General features: G+C 29.5%; 1 protein-coding gene across 1 annotated transcript; it reads right to left on the bottom strand.

The window, feature by feature from the left end:
• Positions 1–3,008: 3,008 nt before the first annotated feature.
• On the bottom strand, positions 3,009–4,211 carry LOC133861069 (uncharacterized). The gene is made up of 3 exons (XM_062296770.1): positions 4,036–4,211; positions 3,575–3,901; positions 3,009–3,363 (listed from the first exon to the last, which is right to left on the bottom strand). Exons 1-3 carry the CDS (start codon positions 4,109–4,111, stop codon positions 3,209–3,211), a joined length of 558 nt encoding a protein of 185 aa, XP_062152754.1. The 5' UTR covers positions 4,112–4,211; the 3' UTR covers positions 3,009–3,208.
• Positions 4,212–26,024: the final 21,813 nt, after the last annotated feature.

The following is a 26,024-nucleotide window of genomic DNA, read 5'->3' as shown; positions in this document are numbered from 1 at the left end:
AAATATTGACTTCTAATTTAAACCAAATGTTTGTGTTTGTTTGCAACAAAATATCTTAGATGCGAAATTTAAATAAGACAAGATATTTGTTACGAAGTGGAAACTCTGTGAAGAGAAAAACCACTCTGGGGCAACCAAACCTAGGAAATTTACTATCCAAAAACAAAACTAGTTACAAGACACTCGTACTCACATACCCTTATGCAGTAGTCATATATTTAACTCAGACACAAAACCTATCGTGAACGCTTCCCAACCAGATCTTCCACCTGAAGGGTTTTTGATGGATTCGTTTATCTTAGGACCGACCCCTAAGATAGACTTCACACGAACAGTTGAGCACACACCGGCAACGGCTTCAGAGCTAGCGGATCTTCAATTCTCCCTAAACACCCTCTCAAAGCACTATGGAATTCACTGTCGAATTCTGTATAAAACACAAGCCTAGAGCCTTCTATTTATAGGCTTACAAGAAACCTAAAACTGCTGAGATTTGAGCTCTAGCTGGCGAGCGTCCGGACGGAAGTTAGCCACGTCCGGGCGGTTTTCTGCGATATCCTTTCAGAAACAGCGTAATTCTATCTTTATCAGGTTCACGTCCGAACGGCTTGACCAAGCGTCCGGACGGTCTTCGCTAAAATCCTTTCAGCGTTCGAACGGAACTTTGGAGTATTCTGAAATTACTGGACATCGTCCCATCGTCTAGATGGCTTGCAGAGACTTCCTAACAGTGTCGACTTCTGAAATCCAACTCCTTGTTGAATACTGATTGATCTAGCGTCCAGAAGGTGTTGCTCTAACGTCCGGATGTCTTCATCTTTATCTGTAAGACACTGTGGGGCATCCGAATGCCTTCAAAGGCTCGTCCAGACGGTTGCACAGGAATCGGTTGTTTTGCCTTGGAATTTGCAATGACTTTTCATGAATATCTTCAAGATGCTTGTGATCAGTACAAGCTTTGATTTGTACATTGTCTGAATACATGAAGATTCTAAATTTGAGAACCGACCATCCTGTTAAATCTCAACCATTACATAAAGTGTTTTTGTTTATCCAGAATATAGCCAATATAAAATACTAACACTTATAACAAACATACCCTAAGTATGAAGGGACAAAATTTAAAAAGTTATTAAAAAAAAAAAAAAAAAGTGTAAGAGATTAAAATTTAATTTTTGAAGGGATTTTTCATAAATAAAATATACATATAGGGAAAAGTATACATACCTTCTTTTAAACTACCACCCAATTGTCAACGTGCTCCCCAAACTACCAATTGTTTCAATGCTCCCCCCTCCCCCTTAAACTACCAAACAATGCTAATGTCCCCCCACAATGACAAAAATATCATTTATAAAATTATAAAAAAAAAATTCTTAAAATTATATAAAAACAAAACAAAAAAATTAATTTTTAAAAAGAGGAAAAATAATAAAAAAAAAAAAAAAAACCAAGGATTTTTCATTTTTTTTAGATTTTGTTTTATATAATTTTCAGTTTGGGCCACCCCTTGGATTTTCATTTTTCTCATTTTTTATTTATTTTTTTAAAAAAAAAAAAAAATTCTTTTCAATTTTTTTTTTAAAAAAAAAAATCGTTTTTTTTTCTTAAAAAAAAATTGTATCTTTTTCTTTAAGTTTTTTTTTTTAAAATTTATAATGATATATTTGTCTTATTAAAAGATTTTTAGGGTTATTTTTGTATTTTTGTTGGCTTTAGGGAGGACATTGACATTGGAGTGGGAGTTTAAAGAGTATTTGTACTTTTTTCATATATATATATAATGTGAAAGTAATTCTAAAATGTTTGGGCTTAATTTATACCCCCAGCGTATACCTAGCTACAGGGGCGGACCCACATGTTGGGTGGGGGGGGGACGAATGTCCCCCCAAATTTTTTAAAAATAACCTTAAATATACCAAAAAAATAATTTTTTCCTCCCAAAATTATACTTTTGTCCCCCCAAAATAATATTTGTGTCCCCTTTTAACTTATTTTTTTTAGTTTTGCCCCATCTTTTAACACAAAATATAAAATATTCCATTCATTTAATTTCCTTCCATATTCTAGTTGGCTTCTAACGAGAAACTCAATTTGGTTTAAGACTATGAAGATGCAAAGAAAAAAAAAAGAAGTTAAATGGTTTGGTTTTTTGAGTGGTTATTCTAAGTGACTTCTAACCAATAATCAATTTTTTGAGTGGTTATTTTGCAGTCATTTGGGTTCACAATATTTGTTTTGGCAATACAAGTTAAATGGTTTAATCATTTATGATTTCACCATTGTTTGGCTCGACTCATAGTATTGTTATTTGGGGATTCAAAGGAATGTTAGGAGAAAAATTCAACGATTATAAGTATTGTTTTTATTAGACTTTATAGATTATGTTTAGTTTTTTTTGCTAGTTTTTTTTTTTTTTTTAAGCTATTTTGCTAGATTTTTTTTTATTTTTTAGATAAGCTATTTTGCTAGTTGTTTATACCACTGTATGTTTGTGATGCCATGAAATTAAATATAAGACTACAATGCTTTTATTTAATAACAATATGCACAAACACAAATCTATGAAGATTTTAAATATCTATAAACTTTTGTATTTATGCAAGTCCGTCTCCCCAATAAAAAAATAAAAAAAAAAAAAAAAATCGTCCCCCCTCACCAAAAATCCTGATTCCGCCCCTACCTAGCTAGTTCCGTCAAGTTCTGGTAATATAGCATAATTGTTTCTCTAGCTTGACGTGGGCCTTCCGTCCCGCGTTTAATGGACATTCCCCCAAAAAAAACAGTTTGATTTGGATTAGTTGACTACCTTGGCTGGACAGAAAGATCTGTTCCCCAGGAAAATTTATTAAAAGTTGATAGGCGTGTCCCATTTGTTACGTTCATATTGGTTTCAAATAACATTCAAAAGTCTTATTATATTCCACGGGCTAATTAAGATATATAGAAGTAGAATATATTATATCTAATTGATAATCAGGGAGATCGAATCAATTTGGACAGTACTGTAGCTGAATGAACATATTTTCTTCTTCTTTCTTCTTTTGAATCTTTTTCATTTCCAAACCATACATAAATTAAGCACGCACACACCGATAACTGTATATGATTCAATATAACTTATTGTTTGAAGAACACACGCAGTACAGGTGTGACTTCATTATTGTAACCTAACAACTAATTAAGGCTTCGTATCGTATAAGTTTTCCTAGTATGGAGCCAACGCTGGCGCAACTATTGGTGCAACCGTGAACTTCATCGACTGCACCGGACCTGGTGCTACAAAACCAGAGCTCCGGATCTCAGACATCCCTCGCCGCAGATTTGCTTCTTGTGCTTCACATAATTTTGGAAGAAATACACCTAATTAACCAAAGATAAGCAAATTTGTTAGACAATTACGTTAATTAAGATGGAAATAATTCTTTGGGGTCATGTTCACATGCAAAAAGTCTAAACTTTATCTGATCCGTGTGATCTAGCTGGGGCTTTATATATATATATATCCCGGTTATCGAAATATATATATTTAAAAAAAAAAAAAAAAAAAAACCAAAGTAATAATGATGCTTGCCTTCACCAGCGGCAAGATTGAAGTAAAGGTCAACAATGTTGGGGCAGCCCTGGTAGCACTGAGGCGAGCAAAGCTTTTGGGTGAAGAGAGACTCGAGGAGAGAGTCCGATGAGATTCCGAGTGTTTTCCGATCAAGCCCGCATGCTTTGATGCACTGGTCGGTCTCCACCAAGTCCTTCAATTTGTCGGCCACAATCTCTGACGTACGGCATGTGTATGCTTCCTCTCCGCTCCTTTTCACGTGCTTCTCAAGCACGCACCGCTTTCCGGAGGACGACACTGCAAAGGCGCACGTGTCTTGGTCTAGATGCTCACACGCTATCCCTCCTGCAACAATTTTCATGTGTAATGTTATTTTACCATTGAATTTGTATGAGAGTTCAAATTAAACAAATATTTAAAGTATTAACGAATAATAAGAGTATGAGCATGCATGCAGGAGTAAAAAGGTGGAGATTTACCTAGAGTGCCTTGCACAGAGAGGGCAAGGGCAACAAGGAGGACAAGCAGGGTCTTGGAGCTAATATTAGAGGCCATGGCGCAGTTCTAATGTAACAGATAGAATATACTGGAGGAGGCCTAAAATATTAGAAACTTTGTGTTTTTCTGCTTCGAGGAAGGCTAGCTGTGAAGAAGCTTTATGGGTGGTCAGGGCAATTTATAGTTGGGTCATTGATCACTGTAGAATGGAAAAACAGCGACCAAGTGGAATCTTAGATGATAGTGAATTGCTCCGGTCCTTCGCGAGACCCCACGAAGGGGCCATGCTCAGCAGAAAATATGATCAATTACTAGTCAATGACTGCCGCTATCAGTGGCGAATATATGCCACGTGGCGCCTGTGGAAATATTGTTTTTCTTTTGGTGGGTATTGAGGGCCGGGCTCCCAATTCGAAATTCTAGTGTAGATGCTAATATTTATGAAAAATATGAGACATAAGAAATGAATGGAATCATTTATTTATTGTTTCTTTGTTTTTATTTTTTTAATCAATTCGTGTTTGCACGATGAATTTGGGTCATGTATAAAATTATATGTATCAATCATAACTAAAATTATTTAATTAAACGGGTCAAATCTCTCAATCTTAAGCCGCTAATTTTATGTTGAGTTCATGTCGAATTCGCAAATCGTGTCTAAAATTAACATCCGTAACTGAGATCGAGTAACTTAATTTTTCAACAATTCTATTTTGCCTTCTTCTGGTCCTCCTTTAATTTGCAAATGAATAATGCAAACAGGAATTTGTGTGTCGGTGTGTGCTATATATATATATATATATATATATATATATATATATGCCCATACATACACTAAATGTTATAGGGTGATAATTAGATGAGTAATGTTAGGAACTTTTTTTTTTTGTCCTATTTTTATCCTAATTATATATGCCCATACACACACTAATTATAATAGGGTGATAATTAGTAACAGGCAACGGATTAATTTCCAAACCTGCGTTTAAGACCTGTCTTGATTTGTTTTGTTTTTGGTGAGATATTTGATCATCTCATCTAAAAATTAATTAGTACATGGTGAGAGAAGTTAAAACTTTTTATTCCATTTGAAATCGCATCTTACAAGGCATATTCTAAGAGTTGTCCACGTGAGCAGAATGACATTGTAGAACCCAAAAACTTTAAATAAATAAATAATTGCCAATCGATATTAAATGAGTATAAAGACTAAATAATATCATTTATTTTGCATAAACAACTTTGTTGATAGTAGTTTACCAAAAAAATTAGGGAATTAAGACAGGTCTTAAATGCATGCCTTTAAACTCTAGTGCCCATTTACTTATCACCCTTTTAGTAGCACATTTGGATTTCAACAACCTATAGTTGTATTATCTCAAAAAAAAAAAAAAAAAAAAAAAAAAAAAAAAAAAAAAGAAAAAAAAGAACCTATAGTTGTAGAGGCTATAGTGGTATTCATGCCACTAAAAATGCCTACATACATTGAGAGTACTCCTTCAAAAGCCAAACGTTTTGAATGTATGGCTTAAGTCGGACTCGGCAAGCGTTTTGGGTCTATTGATTAATGGAATAGGAATAGGTATTATGGTGGATTTGGTTGATGAAGCAATTCATTTATAACATGTTTTTGCATATGCATATTTGGCTAGGTCTGACCAAAAATAAAAGGAAGGCAGGTCGCAGGCCTATAAATCTCTTGCTATTTTTCTTATCAGATTAGGATCCTCTCAAATTATTTATTCGAATTTGAAATAATATATTTAAACAAGTGATTGTGAAAGACCACTTATGGAACCCTTCCTTATCACCTTAGTAGCACATTTGGATCTCGATAATTAAGCTATAGTTGTAGAGGCTAAATTGGTACTAGTACCACTAAAACTATCTAATACATTGAGTAGGGGTGGGCACCAACCTGCATCATGTCGGAAGAATAATTCTAATAGTATATTAAGTGTCCATCAAGTGTTTATAAAGAAATGAGGTGGCTTTTAAAATCATCATTTGTTCAAAATCATTATTTGATCAATCACATATTCAATGGTGATTTTAAAAGCCACCTCATTTTTTAGTGGACACTTAATGTACATGTAGAATTATTCATGCTGGAAAGGCTACTTCTGACCTCCGATATCGAAGTACTCTTATATTCCTCTAAAAATTGGGTGGTTTTTAAAATCACTATTAAGCTTGTAATTGATCACTATTAAGTTTTGATCAAATTATGATTTTAAAAGTTACCTCATTTTTTTTTTAGGAACACAAAAGTGACACATCAAGGACGTCTTCTAGAATTACTCTTGATACTGCCTCTACTAATCAACATTTCCCAACCAATCCGACATCAAAAAGTCAATTCGAAAACTCAGAAGTGGGTGGGGCTTTGGTCATTTTTTTTTTTTTTTGAATTTTTCTATATTTCTTATGCTTGCTTTCAGCTCAAAAGAATACTGATATGTTCTTTGTCCATGTTCTTCATTGAAACAAAAACTTTTTTTTTTTGGTCTTCAGCAAAGAATATAAATCTTTGTCGAAGACAAACAACAAGAACACAAAACGATTTCGGGTTGAGGAACAAACCCTAAAGAAGAGTCGGCAGTGGGGTAGAGAGATTAGAGAAGAGTTGAGAGAGTTGTAGAGATCAAGCAACACAACATACATACTGAGGATTTCGAGAGAATGATAAATATATAACTGACACAAAACGACATCGTTATATGCATTTTTAAGAGTCAGTTCGAATGAAAATAAGTCATAAAATCTTACTCATATTGAAACGTCCGACCCAACCCCAATCATGTCAGAAAACTACTCCGACGACACCAGGGACGGAGCCATAAAGCATGTTGGCCAGGGCGTCAAGGCATGAATTATGAATATATTAAAATAGGGATGGGTGAAAGCATGAAGAAGAAATATATTAAGATTAAAGATGAAATAAATATATAAAATCGAAATTAACATCAATTCAATTTTGACAAAAAAAAAAAAATTAAACAAAAGAAAATAGACAAAATAAGTTTCATAATACATCAAATTTTAGCCAAAACACCTATCAAAATGGAACCCGTCATTTTTTAATCCCGAAAATCATTAATAATTGAATCTATATATGCTAATTATGGCAGCAAATCTCTTTCGATGTACACCATTAAAAAATTTGTCAGAAACTCATTTTCAATTTTATTGCGAAGTCTAGTTTTGACAATAATCATAGCTAAAAATACTAGAGTAGTCTGCCTACGGCTATTTACATGAACCACCATATGTCAACTCTTCTATTCACGTAATTCTATAATATATGCAAATATTTAAATATAAGAAAACAAAAAATGACAACAATTAGTCAAATCCAACTTTTTAATTAGACAAAACAAAAATAATACAACCTTTTGCAATGTCTCTCAGCGCAAATCATCTAAGAGATTTGCTAGTTGTGTTTCTATATATATACCAGCAATCCATGATGTTGTGAATGCTAATTATTTTACTTTATTTTATTTTTTTGAAGAAGAATGCTAATTATTTTATGGATAGAAATTTCTTATAAATTGGTTTATAAGAAATTTTCTACAATCCACATATATAAAGAATATTTATCCTTTAAACATGTGAGGAGCACATGTTTTTTTATTAATGTTGTTAAAAAAAACATGTAAGAAGTACATGCTATTTAAATAATATGTGCTTCTCATATGTCAAGGGACACATGTTAATCAGCTTATATGTAGATTGTAGGAAATTTCCTACGAACCAACTTGTAAAAAATTTATATCCTTATTTTATTGTCCATGGCCAGCTGTTTTATTTCCTTTATTAGCATGCTTCAGGCTTTACTTTTGTTCTTTTTTCTTTTTTCTTTTTTTTTTTTTTTTTTGTAATGAATAATTATATATAACTTTCACTTTCTCAAGCATGCAAAAGTCTTTTTCAAATTTTTATTTGAAAATTAAAAAGGATTTGGATTAGTTGGGTCCTTCACATTTGGACGGCTCCACCTCCACGTAACCGCTCTTTACGCCAGTGAATGCTCTCAAGCTTTTCCAATTACTTTGTATTTTGAAGTTTTATAATTATTTTTTAGGTTACTTTTTTAGATTTTTTCTTAATTTTATTTTTTAAAGAAATCGGGGGGTCGTCATTGGACGACATCCAATCCAATCAAATCTCTATTATAAGTGATCTGAGTGGGTCAAAACTAATTAGATTAGGGCTTGGAATCCATTTGTTAATTCTTTTTAGATGAAGATTTTTTATTTTAAAAAAATTGTGGTGTGACATAAAAGTAAAAATAATGTAATTTTTTTTTAATTTTAAATTATTTGTTAATATTTTTATTTTTTAAAAAAAAAATGCAAAAAAGAGAATGAAAAAGTGTTGTAAACAAAGCCATATCCATTTGTTTACTTGCAGCTATTTCCCTCCGTACTACTATTAAGGGTGATTATACCTCCTTTGGAAAAATAAAGCCCCGCTACTCTATTTTTAGAGTTGGAACTAGGTGGGGGTGATCGCAGATGGTTCACATTTTAATGAAACAAAAATTAATATATTAAGTCTTATTTGGTTTACGGAATAGATTTATAGAATTAAATGATTAGTTTTAGTCATTCTTTTATTTGATAGGAATCTATTAATTAGAATAATTATTCCCTTAATTACGAATTAATAACGAAGATAAATACTTATTTTCTTCAAATATTTTTTGTTGGGTTAAGAAGATAGGTTCAAATATTAAAAAAAAAAAAAAAAAAAAAAGAAAAAAAGAAGGGATTTAAATTTACAGATAAATATATAAAATTAAATTAATAAATACTTTCATTTTTGGAGAATCCAAAAAAGAAAGCATTCTAGCTATTTTGGGACAAAACAATATATTTTATGCATGATATACAATACTAAATTATATGAGAAATTAAATAGCATTTGTAGTTATATCCTTTTTTCTTTTTTTCTTTTCTTTATATATAGTATTTTGATTCATAATTTATATATATTATTTTACAAGACCATAAATTAGGAATAATACTAATTAGGCACCTCTTTTTCTTCGTAACGAAGCTAATTGACTATGAAAAACTCTTAGACCCAAAAGGTGGAGAACCACTGCGTCACGTCAAATTATATGCTTTAAGCTGCAGTCTTGATGGTAGAGCGGAGAGAGAGGCGTGTACGACATTGCACATTAAATTTTTGTTTAAATAAAAAAAAAAAAAAAAAAAAAAAAAATTGACGTGGTATAAAAATTAAATGAAATTTAACTTTAAATTTTTTTGTGAGTAAAAAAGGAAAAAAAAAAATTGTTCAGTAATAATTTTGAATGGATGTTAATTTTTTTTTTTTCGTTGAAAAAGTGAAATCAACGGCAAAAACGTTTGCCAAACAGTGCCTTAGATTTCATTAATAAGCAACAAGGTTATATTAAAAAAAGAATAATGATTCAATGCCACCTAAATATACAACTTTTTACCACCTTGCCTATGTGGCAAGGTGGTCCCCCACTACTTTTTAAGTTTGTTTATTTTTTAAAAATAAATTAAAGTGAGGGACCACCTTACCACATAGACAAGGTGGTAAAAAGTTGTATATTTAGGTGGTAGTGAATCATTACTCTTAAAAAAAATAAAAAAAAAAAACAAAAAAGTTTACCAATTTCCTGGGAGTGTTGAGGAAGGCAAAAAAGTTTTGTATCTCAAACGGTTTGAAAGAGGACTACCTTCAGAAACGTTGCGAGCTAGTTTTTCTGGTCAAATAAGGCGGCAGGCGGCCAGGCACTGCCTAGAAACAGGACGACTTCTAGAAATCTCCTCTTTCATTCCTCCGCAAAACAAAAACACAAGAAAACTGGTGATTTCTCACACTTGTTTGATGTCGGCGATATAATGGGTTTTAAGTGACTAAAATTTTTTATTTTTGTTTTTTAAATAACTGTCATGAGATATTAGTTAAAATATGCCAAGTCGATCGGCATAAAATATATGTAATAAATGAATGTGAAAAGTAACATTATTAAAAGAAAAGTAATGTTATATGTCATTCTTGTATCATTCTTGTAGTTCTGGCTGTCATCTATTGCATGGGGAGCCTCCGCAGTGAACACTTGCCGACGCTGATGACGGTTTGTGTTTTACACGCGCCGGCGCCAGTGACGGTTTCTTCTCGACGCTAGTTTTCGTTTGGTGTTCTGTTGGGTTTCTTCTTTGTTGTTTTTATTCACGATCTATCTTTGTAATGCTCAAATGTTACTGAACTAATTGTTAACATAGTAGATAGATCGGTCATCTTTTCTTTGTTTAGATTGTGCTTAAATGTAAAAAGTAGCTCAAATGTTGTTTTTGTAATGTTTGTGTATTGTTTAGGCAGCTATTTTAAGTTAGATTTATTTCTGGCTTAGAGTGTAGGGGGTCTTGTACCTCTATTTTTTGTAATTGCCTCCGAGCCTTTTTCAACAATATATGGTAACACATGCTATCTGTTAAAAATAAAAAACAAAAATGATTTATACGTCTTTTAAAATTACTATTAAATAAAAATATATACAAAACCGACACAATAATGACATTTAGAATTATTCCTAAAAGAGACATGCTATTCTTTCAACTCTTGTTCATATTTTGTCCAATTTTTTTTTTTCAAATTCACAATTAGATTTGACATGTGGGTCTTACAATTCAATGATAAATTTGAAATATATATATATATATATAGTTGAAATTGAACGGTTGTTGAACAAAAGAAGAAAAAATATCTTTCTCTTAGTTTATTAAAAAAGAATTCAGCATTGGTCAGCCATGAAAGTTCAATTTCTTGGACTGGTCTTCTCCGCTGTTTGCGGGGCATTTTGTCAGGGCATGAATGACGGCACGGAGTTTGTTATTAGTGGACCGGAGTTTTGACGGGACTTCGACCTTCAACACTTCCCATGAGTATGGGATGAAACGTGGGGCATGTGCTTTTAATGCAATATACGTTTCAAATTCTTCCAACTTTTTGGGTCCTAAACTTTCGGAATCAAATCACTAAAATGACTTCGATTTTATTCTTGATCTTGATACCCATATTAGACAAAATAGTTATAAGGTTATTTTGATTGGTTCCAACAAAAAAAGACATAATATTAATATTAATAATAATAAAAAAAAACTCTTAATCCGACTAACTACTTTCGTTAAAGATTTTACAAATAATTTTAGAAGTCAATCTTGAATCTTTCTTGTGTCTCTCGCGTTTGGGATTTCGATTTCGTAGGCAAAAAGTGTAATTTTAAACCAAATCGCAAAAAATTAACAGTCTGAGAATTGTGTTTTAAAAAAATTGCGATTTAAAAATGCAAAAAAATGCTTTTTCAAATCGCAGACAATGAGTATTTTTTTGAAAACCTCGAATTTTAAAGGCTAATATACGATTTTGCTAAACATTTAGCTACGTTTTTTAAAAATCATTTGTTTTCAAATCGTATATTTTTAAATCGTTATTTTTAAATCGCAAACCTAAAAGGACTATAAGAATAATGTCGTTTTTAAAATAACGACTTGATTAAAATAGTGAAAATAAATAGCTAAAATAATTTGAAAAAAATAGATAATTAAAATCTTTTTAAAAAATAAATAATTAAATTTATGGTTAAATACAAAATTGTCCCTTGTGGTTTGCAAACTTTATTTTTTGCCTCCTAAGTTTGGGGAGATAATCTCTTCTTTATTTTTTTTTATCATATTTTTGACTTGGAAAGGGCTATGCCCTTCCATCCCCATTGCAGACAGAGCAAAAGCCACTCATCAATTGCTTGTGACTCAATTTTTATCATAGGTGGTACTTCAAATATGGAAAAATATGAAAATGGTGCCTCCGTTCATTTTTCCATCCAAAACTAACAGAAATTTCAGAAATTTACGTCAGAGCTATGTGACACCATTCAAAATGCGACACGTGGCTACACTATTTTTTTTAAAAAAAAATCTTAAGGCTTTTTTAAAAAAATATTTTAAAAAAAAAAAAAAAAAAAAAAAAAAAAAAAAAAATTGTAGGGGTGGCTCAAATTTTTACAGCGGAATGTGAATCCCACGTGTAACAGATTGTCATTGCTCTGACCGTCTGACGTCAACATTGATGAGGTTAGTCTTGATTTGCTGGGGGAAGGAAAAAACAAAAAGTAAAAGAAGGTGCATCTCCCTCAGTAGCGTCAAGCGTGTGGCGAAACAGGAAACCAAGCCCAACCCAACCTACTAACGTTGGATTTTCATCGACAAATAGATTGGATTGCACCACCTTTCACGGGAAATGGATCCTCTTCGTTTTAACGCTTTCATAGCATAGCGCCATAGCGGTTTGCGAAGTGCCGCAACAGCCGCTTGATATTACGCGATATTACGCGTAAATTTCAGTACCGGAAGTGAAATTTAAAAAATAACGATTTTAAAATGTATAATTTAAAATTATAATTTTTTAAAATGTAATTAAAGATATGTTTTTAAAATTGTAGGTAATTGTGTATTTTTTTAAAAACGTGAAATTTTAAAGGTTAAACTGTAATTTTATTTTATCAAATACTTAACTGCATTTTTAAAAATTTCTTTATCAAATCGCACTTTTTAAAATCGCAAAGACAAACAGAACCTAATTATTTAACAAAAATCGTGAATTGAATTTTAAAATTGTACATTTTTAAAAAATAACAAAAAAAATTTCCTCTAGCTTGCGATTTGAAAACACAAATTTTTTTAAACTTTTAAAATCATAATTTTTTAAAAACGCAATTCCCAATTATGTATTTTCTTCAATTTTATTTATTTTTTTTAAAAAAAAAAATCTGCTTTGAGCCTACGAAATGCAAATGTAACCAAACTCCAAAGTGACCCAGGTCCCATGTAAACAAAAATGCATGTGATTTTAAACATGAAAGATTGGTTAGGGCTTGGGCTTTTGGGCTCATTAACCCATGTCAAAAAAAAAAAAAAAAATCCCTCAATTCTACTTTTGGTCTTTAATTAAGTTGCTCTCTACATCTGACTCAAAAAGAAATTGCTCTCTCTATATTACAATATACAACCAATAAAAAAAAAATATTGCTTTCTATGTTGAATTGTTAAATAGAAACATAATTATTTGTTTATATATATATTTAGGAGTTGAGATTTTAATTTATCATCAATATTAAGTTCTTTAATTTTATCTTTTACTTTGCAATTATTTTTATAATGACCAGTTTGTCCACATTTATAACAAACAGGTTGTTTTTTATTATGCTTAAATTTATTTGGCCTAAAATTTTTAGAGTTTTTTTATTCATAATATTTCTTATAAGGTTTATATGATTTCATTTTCTTGTTACTATATTTTTTATGCTTATGTTTAGTGGATGGTGCTATCAAAGGGGGAAAACCATATTGTTCACAAAAAGATCATAATTCTTGTTTGGCATATTTCATATCCTTTTTTAATAGATGGTAGACATTTAAGATTTAAGGATTCTTTATTAGGATCAATAGAATCATCTTTATATGAAGGCCCTGTATATTTTAATTATTACCCAAATTTTTCATTATCTTTATTCGACCCTACTCTTTTACATGCCTTAGAATTGAATGTTAAAACCGATGGTTATAGTATGATGAAAAAATGCTTTACCTTTAAATATTGTATATAGAATTTATTATAAGCTTATGAAGACAACTTTAGAAACTCATGCATTATTAGAAAGTTCAAAAGGTCAAATTATTCCAATAAATGAGACCATTAGTCGAATCTATTTTGAAAAGATTAAAGCATCATTTAAAGAGAATTAATCCTAAGAAAATGGGAAAAGTTCGACAAAAGGTTCTTGACCTTCCATCCATAGTGTTTTTCCAAATATTAAATCATTATCTTAAATTATCTTCATTATCTTCATTGACAGTTAAATAATGAAGATAATTTAAGATAATGATTTAATAAAATAATTCAAACACATGAACATAATATAAAGGAGAATCATTTAGTGAAGATAGAGATGAAGTAATAAACATTCTTACTTGATATTATTGATGGAAAGCTGAAATAGATACAAGATTCAAAGCCTTGATGCAGAGGCTGGAAGATACAAGGAAAGGAAAAGGAAAATAGTATTGGATACAAGATACAAAGGATAGAAAGGCTAGAGATAGGCACTCAAGATGGCTTACAAATTCTCTCTCTGCCTTTTAGCATATCATTCAGGCCTTTTATAGGCTAAAAGAAAAGGAAAATTACAAATATGAACAGTAGTAAATATTCCACATATCTTTTTTAACAGTAAAAGTAGCAATAATTCAATATTCTGCATGTCTTCTGAACAGTAAAAACAGCAATAATTCTTGAGTCTTCTGAGCAGCAATTAATTATTTTGTCTTTTGCGTCGGCAGATGCAAAGCGCGCAGTAATAATTCTTGAACATTGATTATTTTGTCTTTTATGTCGACGGATGTGAAACTGATAAAGATTCTATATAAAGTCTTCATGTCATAAATGTTTCTTCAAAAAGTCTTCATGTCATAATTCTTCTTCATAAAGTCTGTCATAATGCTTTTTCATAAAGTATTCATGTCATAATGCTTCATAATTCTAAATCTGCATAAGGATCCTGAGAATCTGCATAAGGATCTTGAGAATCTCCTGGTAGTACTGATTCATCTTCATCTTCATCTTCATCATCTGATAATTGAGATAGAGTTTCTAGTAGATGTTTTTTGAACTCATGCTTTGAACTGGAGGAGGCTAATTTGGCCTGATTGATGCTTTTCTTTACAAGAAACTGATTTGAGGCTAGAAATTGTTCCGTACATAATTTAGTAATTTTTGTAATGATATCATCATAAGTATATCTATCCCACCATTTGACTGCAGTAGTGCGAACAATATATTTAATATTATCATTAGGAGATTGGGGATTATACACATTATTTTCTGGGGAGAAGAAATTATAATCCCAAGACGTTATCCAAGGAATATTAATATGAAGGAAGAAATAAAGTTATGGGGAAAATCTATTGAAAGGAGACGGAGAAGGATGAGTCTTTGAATAATCTAAGAATTTGTTGCAAAGAAGAGGTGGTAAAATACCAGTTTCTGCTCCAAAGAGCTTCCACCATTGTTCAAACCATAATGGTAATGATTGGATTGGATAAATTTTGTCAAAGATAAAAAACCAAGAATATTGATAACGATTATTCTAGAGATAGAATGTATTATACCAAGCTTTTTGATAATCAAAATAATTATAAGTTTGGGAATCAAAAGGCTGAGAAAATTTTCTGCCTTGCCAAGGGCTATAATTCCACTGGGCTGGTAAAAGAACATTTTTAATTGTACATTTAAAAAAAGCAATTTTTTTTATGTTCTGGATCGAATTTGCAAGGGGTATGAGATAAAATAACTGATTCGGAATCCACTAGGATGAATTCATAAAATTTTTGAGATTTATTTTTCTCTTCTGGCATAAAATCTCATCCTGGTGGGAACACTTTTGTTACTAATTCTCTGGCATTCTTCATATGGTGATACTCAAGTTCTATAGGGAACAATTTTCGCTGGACTGATTTGTATTTATGCAATACTTGGGATGGTTGGGCAAAAGTGGGTATTATTGGTGCGGGACAAGGAGAACTTATACTGTCTAATTTTGAAGAGGAATGATCATTTGAGGAAGATGATGTTGTTTGGGCAAAAGTAGCTAATTTAGATGGTAATGGAGGAAAATTTCCTAGGACAGTGAATTTATTTTGGGTTGGAACAATATTCATGGAGGGAGAAGTGAAGGAAGGATTAGTCGAAGATGATTGCTTATTCATGGCATAATCACTAGGGTTTTGAATTTTTGATCTATCTGGCTTATTCATTTTCTCTGTAAAAATTCACGGGTTAAGAAAGTAGGAACACTATTTGATTCTCCTTTTATATATTCAATTTTGAAATCAAATGAACTTAAAATTGCTTGCCATCTGACAAATATTTGCTTGGAAACAATATTTTTAACATCTTTTTGTAAAACATCTTTTGCACTTTTACAATCAACACGAACAAGAAATTCTTGATTTAAAAGATCATCTTGAAATTTATGAATGCATAATACAATAGCTTAAATTTCTTTTTTGATAGTACTATAATTTTGTTGTGCAGTATTCCATATGACAGGATGATAACAAACTAATTGTACTTTTGAATTAGAAGTTATTTGTTTAAGGATACCTCCAAATCCTATTTTTGAGGCATCTGTTTCAACAATTTTAAAAGTATTAGGGGAAGGAAGACCTAGGCATGGAAAGACTTTGACATGTTTTTTAACCTGTTTAACAATTTCTGTATGTTGAGTAGACCAAGGAGGAGGATTCTTTTGTAATCTCTGATAAAGGGGTTTACAAATTATTCTAAGATTCTCATAGGTATCAGAAATATAATTTAAGCTTCCTAGAAATCTCTGTAACTAATTTTTGTCTTTTATTTCATCAGGAAATTTATCTGTAAATTGAAGGGACCTATTAATGGGAGTGATGGTATTTTGAACAATATTGTGACCAAGAAAACGAATATTATTCTGAAATAAATTAATTTTAGTAGATGAGACTACCAATCCATTATTTTTTTATGATTTGGACAAAAGTGTATAAATGTTTCCAATGTTGTTCGATAGATTTAGAAAAGATTAAGACATCATCTATATAAACAATAGATAAATCAGTAAAATGAGTGGAAATATCCTTCATAATATTTTAAAATTCGCTAGGAGCATTTTTTTAATCCAAATGACATGACATTCCATTCATAGTGTCCAAAAGGAACAGTAAAAGCAGTTTTATACCTATCTATTTCATCTATTTGGATTTGCCAAAATCCGTTTTTCATATCAAATTTCGAAAATATAGTAGCATCATATAATCTTGAAAGTAAATATTTTTTATTGGGAATTGGATACCTTATCCATTTTAAAGCTTTATTTAGAGGTTTATAATTTGAGAAATGATCCCTACACTCATTTCTCACAACAGCCCCACAACAAGCTGACGTGGCTGGTAATATTTTATTATTTTTTTTGTTTTCTTTTCTTTTCTTTTTGTAAAAAAATAATAAAATATTACCAGCCACATCAGCTTGTTGTGGGGCTGTTGTGAGAAATGAGTGTATGGATCATTTCTCTTATAATTTATAACTAGTCTAGGGGCTCCGGCCTCTTTCTAATTCAACATTTTTCTGAACATAAAAGGCTAAACAACTCCAAGGTGATTTACTTTTCCTTAGTAGACCTTTTTATAGTAAATCTTGGATTTCTTTTTTGCAATATTCTAATAATTCTTGATTCATTTGAATAGGCCTAGCTTTTGTCGGTATTGTTTTCTCATCAAAGTTTGATTCATAAGATAATTGGACAACATGATTCTTTCTATGCCAAAAAGCATTTGGAATGTTAGCACATATTTCTGATTCTATTTTTTCTTGAAAATTTTTAATTTTCTGTTGTAATAATGGATCCTTTAATTGTTCTTCTATTCTTTTGTGTTTTAAGTCTTGTTTTAAGAACATTATTTGTTTTTCTTTTCTGTTTCTTATTTGTTTGGAAATGACATTAATTTCTTGAAATATGGAAATATCTTTTAGTATATTAATATCTTTAGTCATTGGTGGTAAAATAAATCTAAATAAGATTTTCTTTCCCATAATTTCAGTACTAATTCCTTCTTCTGTTTTTGTAAAAGGATCAAGTAACGCCAAAAATGGATTTCCTAATATTATTTTAGAAGTGATATTTTTTACTAAAATAAACGTAGTTTTAAAACATACTCCATCATTACAAATATGGGCATTAGGTATTTTATATTCTATATTTAATCTTGCTCCACTAGCTTGATGTAATTTTTCAGTAGTCTTTTCATAATATTTTTTTTGGGTAGAATTCCTTCTTGGATACAATTCATATCTGCACCTGAATCTAATAAAGCTACAGTTGTTATTTGGAATTCAGCATTAATTATTAATGTTATTTCTACATACCATTTTTGAAAGATTATCCTATCTATAAGATTAATGAATAAATTATTATCCTCAGAATCTTGTTTAGTTTTATTATTATCTTGAATCTCTTTGATTTTAATTTCACTATCATTCTGCAAGATTTTATTTGTTTGCTGTGTTTCTGTTTTTAGTGTTATAATTTCTTGTACTAATTGTTCATTAGAAATATTAAAATTAAGTTTTAATTTTTTTATTTCTTGTTTTATATTATTTATCTCTAATTATAAATCTTGAATTGTAGTAGGACGTTTTTCTTTCTTAAATCTATTAAAAACATCAGTAAAATTATAATTTATGCCATTAGTAATAATTTTCTCATTTTGACTAATTTGTGATAAATATTTTATTTTTGTTTCCGGAGCTTCAATTTGATCTATTAGTTCTAATATTATTATTTATTCTCTTGTTAAAGTATTTATTTCTTTTCTACAGGTACACATATTCTTATCTTTGCAAAAACAAAATCTTATTTCATTTTCTTCACTTGAATCAGAATATTCATCTTAGGATGTAGTATTGTTATCATCAATTTGTAATAATTCTTCAAATTCTGTATCAGATTTAGATAATATATTTAAAAATTGAGTTTTTAATTTATCATCAATATTAAGTTCTTTAATTTTATCTTTTACTTTGCAATTATTTTTATAATGTCCAGCTTGTCCACATTTATAACAAACATGCTATTTTTTATTATGCTTAAATTTGTTTGACCTAAAGCTTTTAGAGTTTTTTGATTCATAATATTTCTTATAAGGTTTATATGATTTCATTTTCTTGTTACTATATTTTTTATGCTTATGTTTAATGGATGGTACTATCAAAGGGGGAAAACTATATTGTTCACAAAAAGATCATAATTCTTATTTGGCATATTTCATATCCTTTTTTAATTGATTTGTTAGTCTTAAATCATTACACAAATTTAATCCTATATGTTTTATTGTATTAATAATTTCTCTATATGTAAGACTTGTATAATCATTGTGACTATCATTATTTAATTTTTCTCTAACCTTATGGACAAAATATTTGGGTAATCCTCCTATAAATTTTTCTTTCCAACAGGGGGCTCTATTATCCGTTCTGATTAATACTCTTGAAAGAAAGATATCCTTATACCACCTAAAATCTATTAAAGTATGGCATTTTAAATGTTCTAAACTATCATAAATATTTTCTCTATATACTGATGGATCTCCTACGAAATGTTTTGTAATTGCAAATATTAAAGTATTAACAGCATCTTCTACAGGTTGATTATGCTTATTTGTTATAATATTTCCAGCAACATCAGTTTTATAAGCTATTTTTAAATATGATCTTTGTTCTTCTGTTAGAGTATTATCCCACCATCCTTTTAATTGACTTGTAAATCATGTTATTAAACTACTTGCTACTTGATGATCTGATCTATTAGCACATTTATAAACATTTTCTACCATCATCATTTCATGTAAGATATTTAAAATTTCATATTCTGATAGACCATCAATATTCCATTCATATAAAGCATCAGCTGTATAAGCAACTCTTATTCCTAATTCTCTTTCTTCAAATTGTATATCTAGGGGTGTGGGTTTAGGATACCAATTACGAGTTATAGAAGTATACGTTGCGTATTTTCCTTTGTAATTATTTCTAGGCGTTATTCCTGGACCATTATAATCTCCTGAAGTCATTCTATTTAGATCTAAATTTTTGAATTGAGATTGTAATTCATCAATGTAAGATTCAGTATCAGTATTGTTTGTTTCTTTATGTAATTTTTTTATAGTTAAAATTTCTTTATTATGATCTGAGATTGACGCATAATTTTCTAGTTTTTTAGAATTTTCTTCCAATCATTCTTTTTTAAAAGAAAGCTGTAAATTTGGAGGAGTTTCATTAGGTAAAGATTTTTTGTCAAAATTATTTTGTCGTAAAATATTATTCATATTTTTATTATCATCGTTGATACTTGTTATTTTAAGAGGAGAAACAATTATTTGTGATTCTAAATGTGTAAGGGTTATAGATTCATAAGGAGGATATTCTTTTTTAGTTTGACTATTTTTAATTCTACTGATAGTATTATATTCTCTAGTGTTAATTTTTGCATAATTATGTTCAAACCAAGGGAAGAAATATATATCTGTTCTTGTTTCATTCATATGATTATACCATTTAGTTCTTATATGGTTTTGTTCTATTTGTGAAAATGTATTAAAAAACCATGTTCTTTTATGATCATATTCAGGAGACATAAAATCTTTTCGTAATTTTTCTTTATTTATTTCATATTCTCGAGTTATCATCATGATTTGAGAATTTTCTGAATTATTTATCTCACTGACACTAATATTGGTTACTAAGATTGCATAATTATTAAGAAGATTATTCATTTTTCTAATTTCTTCATTGTTAACGACATTGTCAGTACTATCAGAAGAAGAAATCATGTATATGAGATCTAGAGGAAGAGCTCCTAAAGAACGAATCCATAGTATGCTTTAAAACTCTAAGTTTTCAATCATCAGTTTCAAACTCTAACTGGACCACTGCCGGGACCACCCTAAACGCTCTCTTGGCAACAACGGGCTGACCAACAGACTCACGCTAAACCAACGCTAGCAGTTCAGACTGACTACCTAGAACTCAGAATATTATCGCAAACTCTAAACCCTCTCTCTACTCACCCTTGGCTCTGATACCATAAACTAACCCAGGTGATAGTAATGAGTATAACAGTTCAATAATGAAGATAATTTAAGATAATGATTTAATGAAATAATTCAAACACATGAACATAATATAACGGAGAATTATTTAGTGAAGATAGAGATGAAGTAATAAACATTCTTACCTGATACCATAAACTAACCTAGGTGATAGTAATGAGTATGACAGTTAAATAATGAAGATAATTTAAGATAATGATTTAATAAAATAATTCAAACACATGAACATAATATAAAGGAGAATCATTTAGTGAAGATAGAGATGAAGTAATAAACATTCTTACTTGATATATTGATTCAAGTTGGAAATAGATACAAACTTTAAAGCCTTAATGCAGAGGCGGGAGGATACAAAGAAAGGAAAAGGAAAATAATACTGGATACAAGATACAAATGATAGAAAGTTAGAAAGGCTAAGGACGATAGGCACTCAAGTTTTTCTCTGAGTTGCATCTCAAATGACCTCTGCCTTTTAGCATATCATACAGGCCTTTTATAGGCTAAAAGAAAAAGAAAATTACAAATATGAACAGTAGTAAATATTCCGCATATCTTTTTTAACAGTAAAAGTAGCAATAATTCAATATTTTGCATGTCTTCTGAACAGTAAAAGCAGCAATAATTCTTGAATCTTCTGAGCAGCAATTAATTATTTTGTCTTTTGTGTCGGCGAATGTGAAACTGATAAAGATTCTATATAAAGTCTTCATGTCATAAATGCTTCTTCAAAAAGTCTTCATGTCATAATTCTTCTTCATAAAGTCTGTCATAATACTTTTTCATAAAGTCTTCATGTCATAATGCTTCATTTTTCTAAATCTGCAAATCCAAATAGATGAAATAGATAGGTATAAAACTGCTTTTACAATTCCTTTTGGACACTATGAATGGAATGTCATGCCATTTGGATTAAAAAAATGCTCCCAAGGAATTTCAAAATATTATGAATGATATTTTCACTCATTTTACTGATTTCTCTATTGTTTATATAGATGATGTCTTAATCTTTTCTAAATCTATCGAACAACATTGGAAACATTTATACACTTTTGTCCAAATCATAAAAAATAATGGATTGATAGTCTCACCTACTAAAATTAATTTATTTCATAATAATATTCGTTTCCTTGGTCACAATATTGTTCTAAATACCATCACTCCCATTAATAGGTCCCTTCAATTTGCAGATAAATTTCATGATGAAATAAAAGACAAAAATCAGTTACAGAGATTTCTAGGAAGCTTAAATTATATTTCTGATTACTTTGAGAAACTTAGAATCATTTGTAAATTCATGATTTTCTCTATCTTTTATTTGTTTGGAAATAATATTAATTTCTTGGAATATGGAAATATTTTTTAACATGTTAATATCTTTAGTTATAGGAGATAGAATAAATTTGAATAAAATTTTCTTTCCCACAATTTCAGTGCTAATTCCTTCTTCTGTTTTTATAAAAGGATCAAGTAATGCTAGAAATGGATTTCCTAATATTATTTTAGAGGTAATATTTTTTACTAAAATAAAAGTAGTCTTAAAATGTATTCCATTATTACGAACATGGAAATTAGATATTTTATACTCTATATTTAATCTTGTTCCACTAGCTTGATGCAATTTTTCAGTTGTCTTTTCATAATATTTTGTGGGTATAATTCATTCTTGAATACAATTCATATCTGCTCCTGAATCTATTAAAGTAACAGTTGTAATTTGGAATTCAGCATTAATTATTAATGTTACTTCAACAACCATTTTTGAAAAATTATCTTATCTATAAGATTAATGAAGAAATTATTATCTTCAGAATTTTGTTTAGCTTTATTATTATCTTGAATTTCTTCAATTTTTATTTCACTATCATTCTGCAAGATTTTATTTGTTTGTTGTGTTTCTGTTTTTAGTGTTATAATTTCTTTTACTAATTGTTCATTAAAAATATTAAAATTAAGTTTTAATTCTTTTATTTCTTGTTTTATATTATTTATTTCTAATTGTAAATCTTGTATTGTAGTAGGACGTTTTTTCTTTTTTAAATCTATTAGAAACATCAGTAAAATTATAATTTATGCCATTAGTAATATTTTTCTCCTTTTGACTAATTTGTGATAAATATTTTATTTTTGTTTCTGGATCTTCAATTTGATCTATTAGTTCTAATATTATTCTTTCTTCTCTTGTTAAAGTATTTATTTCTTTTTTACAGATACACATATTCCTATCTTTGCATAAACAAAATCCTATTTCATTTTCTTCACTTGAATCAGAACATTCATCTTGGGATGTAGTATTGTTATCATCAATTTGTAATAATTCTTCAGATTCTGTATCAGATTCAGATAATATATTTAAGAGTTGAGATTTTAATTTATCATCAATATTAAGTTCTTTAATTTTATCTTTTACTTTGCAATTATTTTTATAATGACCAATTTGTCCACATTTATAACAAACAGGTTTTTTATTATGCTTAAATTTATTTGGCCAAAAACTTTTAGAGTTTTTTGATTCATAATATTTCTTATAAGGTTTATATGATTTCATTTTCTTGTTACTATATTTTTTTCTGTTTATGTTTAGTAGATGGTGCTATCAAAGGGGGAAAACTATATTGTTCACAAAAAGATCCTAATTCTTGTTTGCCATATTTCATATCATTTTTTAATTGATTTATTAGTCTTAAATCATTACACAAATTTAATCCTATATGTTTTATTGCATTAATAATTTCTTTATATGTAAGATTTGTATAATCATTGTGACCATCATTATTTAATTTTTCTTTAACCCTATGGGCAAAGTATTTGGGTAATCCTCCTATAAATTTTTCTTTCCAATAGGGGGCTCTATTATCCGTTCTGATTAATACTCTTGAAAGAAAGACATCCTTATTTCACCTAAAATTTGTTAAAGTATGGCATTTTAAATGTTCTAAACTTTATGAAACATTATCAATTTCACATCCACCGACACAAAAGACAAAATAATCAATGTTCAAGAATTATTGCTGCTCAGAAGACTCAAGAATTATTGTTGCTTTTACTGTTCAGAAAACATGCGGAATATTGAATTATTGTTACCTTTACTGTTCAAAAAGATATGCAGAATATTTACTACTGTTCTTATTTGTAATTTTCCTTTTCTTTTAACGTATAAAAGGCCTATATGATATGTTAGAAGGCAGAGGTCATTTGAGACGCAACTCAGATAAAAACTTGAGTGCCTATCGTCCTTAGCCTTTCAATCTTGTATCCAGTACTATTTTTTCTTTTCTTTCTTTTCCTTTCCTTGTATCTTCCAGCCTTATAGAAAATCATGCCCAAGAGCTTCTGGCTCAAGAGCTCCAACTTCGTATAATGAAATAATAAATAAACATGTTTCCTCTCCTCGATATAATTTAAGTCAATTAGAAACAAATTTACAAGGTATTAACAAAGGAAAATTTGTAAATACTCATTTTTATTCTGTAGCCTCAGCAGCCAGTATTAATGAAATAAATAATCCAAACTCTCCAACTCAATCTCAAATGGAAGATCCACAAATTATGATGATAACTCGAGAATATGAGATAAATAAAGAAAAATTACGAAAAGACTTTATGTCTCCTGAATATGAGCATAAGAGAACATGGTTTTTTAATACATTTTCACAAATAGAACAAAACCATATAAGAACTAAATGGTATAATCATATGAATAAAACAAGAACAGATATATATTTATTCCCTTGGTTTGAACATAATTATGCCAAAATTAACATTAGCGAAGTTAATACAATCAGTAGAGCTAAAAATAGTTGGATGAAATTACAAACCAATGAAATTGTTCATGAAGAATACCCTCCTTATGAATCAATTACCTTTTCACACAGAGGATCGCAAATAGTTGCTTTTCCTCTTAAAAAAGCAAGTCTTAGTGATGATAATAAAAATATGGAGAATATTATACAACAGAATAATTTTACTAACACATATATAAAAGTTCTTGGCGAAAAATTAGAAAGAATTGAAAATCAGATAAATCCATTAACAATAAAAAATCAAGAAAAAGAAAATGAAAGACCTTTATTTATACCATATGAAACCCCTCCAAATTTACAATTTTCTTTAAAAAAGGACAACACAGAATTATTAGAAGAAATTTCTAAAAGACTAGATACTTTAAAAATAAAGAATCATACGTCAACCTCAAATCATAATAAAGAAATTTTAACCACAAAAAAATCACATAAAGAAACAAAAAATACTGATACTGAATCTTACATTGATGAATTACAATTTCAATTCAAAAATTTAGATCTAAATAAAATGACTTCAGGATATTATAATGGTCAAGGAAGAATGCCTAGGAATAATTACAAAGGAAAATACGCAACGCATACTTCTGTAACTCATAATTGGTATCCTAAACCCCACACCCCCAGATGTACAATTTGAAGAAAGAGAATTAGGAATAAGAACTGCTTATACAACTGATGCTTTGTATGAGTGGAATATAGATGATTTATCAGAATATGAAATTTTGAATGTCTTACATGAAATGATGATGGTAGCAAATGTTTTTAAATGAGTTAATAGATCAGATCATCAAGTAGCAAGTGGTTTAATAACAAGATTTACAGATCAATTAAAAGGATGGTGGGATAATACTTTAACAGAAGAACAAAGATCATATTTAAAAACAGCTTATAAAACTGATATTACTGGAAATATTATGACAAATGAGCATAATCAACCTGTAGAAGATGCTGTTAATACTTTAATATTTGCAATCACAAAACATTTCGTAGGAGATTCATCAGTATATAGAGAAAATATTTATGATAGTTTAGAACATTTAAAATACCCTACTTTAACAGATTTTCGGTGGTATAAGGATGTCTTTCTTTCAAGAGTATTAATCAGAACGGATAATAGAGCCCCATATTGGAAAGAAAAATTTATAGGAGGATTACTCAAACACTTTGCCCATAAGGTTAGAGAAAAATTAAATAATGATGGTCACAATGATTATACAAATCTTACGTATGGAGAAATTATTAATGCAATAAAACATAACGATTAAATTTGTGTAATGATTTAAGACTAACAAATCAATTAAAAAAGGATATGAAATATGCCAAACAAGAATTAGGGAGCTTGTTTGGTAAGTGATTGTGAATTGGAATATTTATTTGAATAGTAGTTAGAAATGATTGATGTGATATAAAATTTGAAAATGTTTTATAG

This window comes from Alnus glutinosa, chromosome 2 (assembly GCF_958979055.1).
Source record: "Alnus glutinosa chromosome 2, dhAlnGlut1.1, whole genome shotgun sequence".
In the NCBI taxonomy this organism is placed as follows: domain Eukaryota; kingdom Viridiplantae; phylum Streptophyta; class Magnoliopsida; order Fagales; family Betulaceae; genus Alnus; species Alnus glutinosa.
This window is presented reverse-complemented; position numbering and strand designations above follow the sequence as displayed.

Excerpts from the sequence above, each read along its gene's own strand:
- LOC133861069 (XM_062296770.1), bottom strand. The coding sequence starts at position 4,111 with ATGGCCTCTAATATTAGCTCCAAGACCCTGCTTGTCCTCCTTGTTGCC. Across the intron at positions 3,902-4,035 it reads CTCTGTGCAAGGCACTCTAG|GAGGGATAGCGTGTGAGCAT; the intron begins GTAAATCTCCAC and ends AAATTGTTGCAG. Across the intron at positions 3,364-3,574 it reads CAATCTTGCCGCTGGTGAAG|GTGTATTTCTTCCAAAATTA; the intron begins GCAAGCATCATT and ends TTGGTTAATTAG.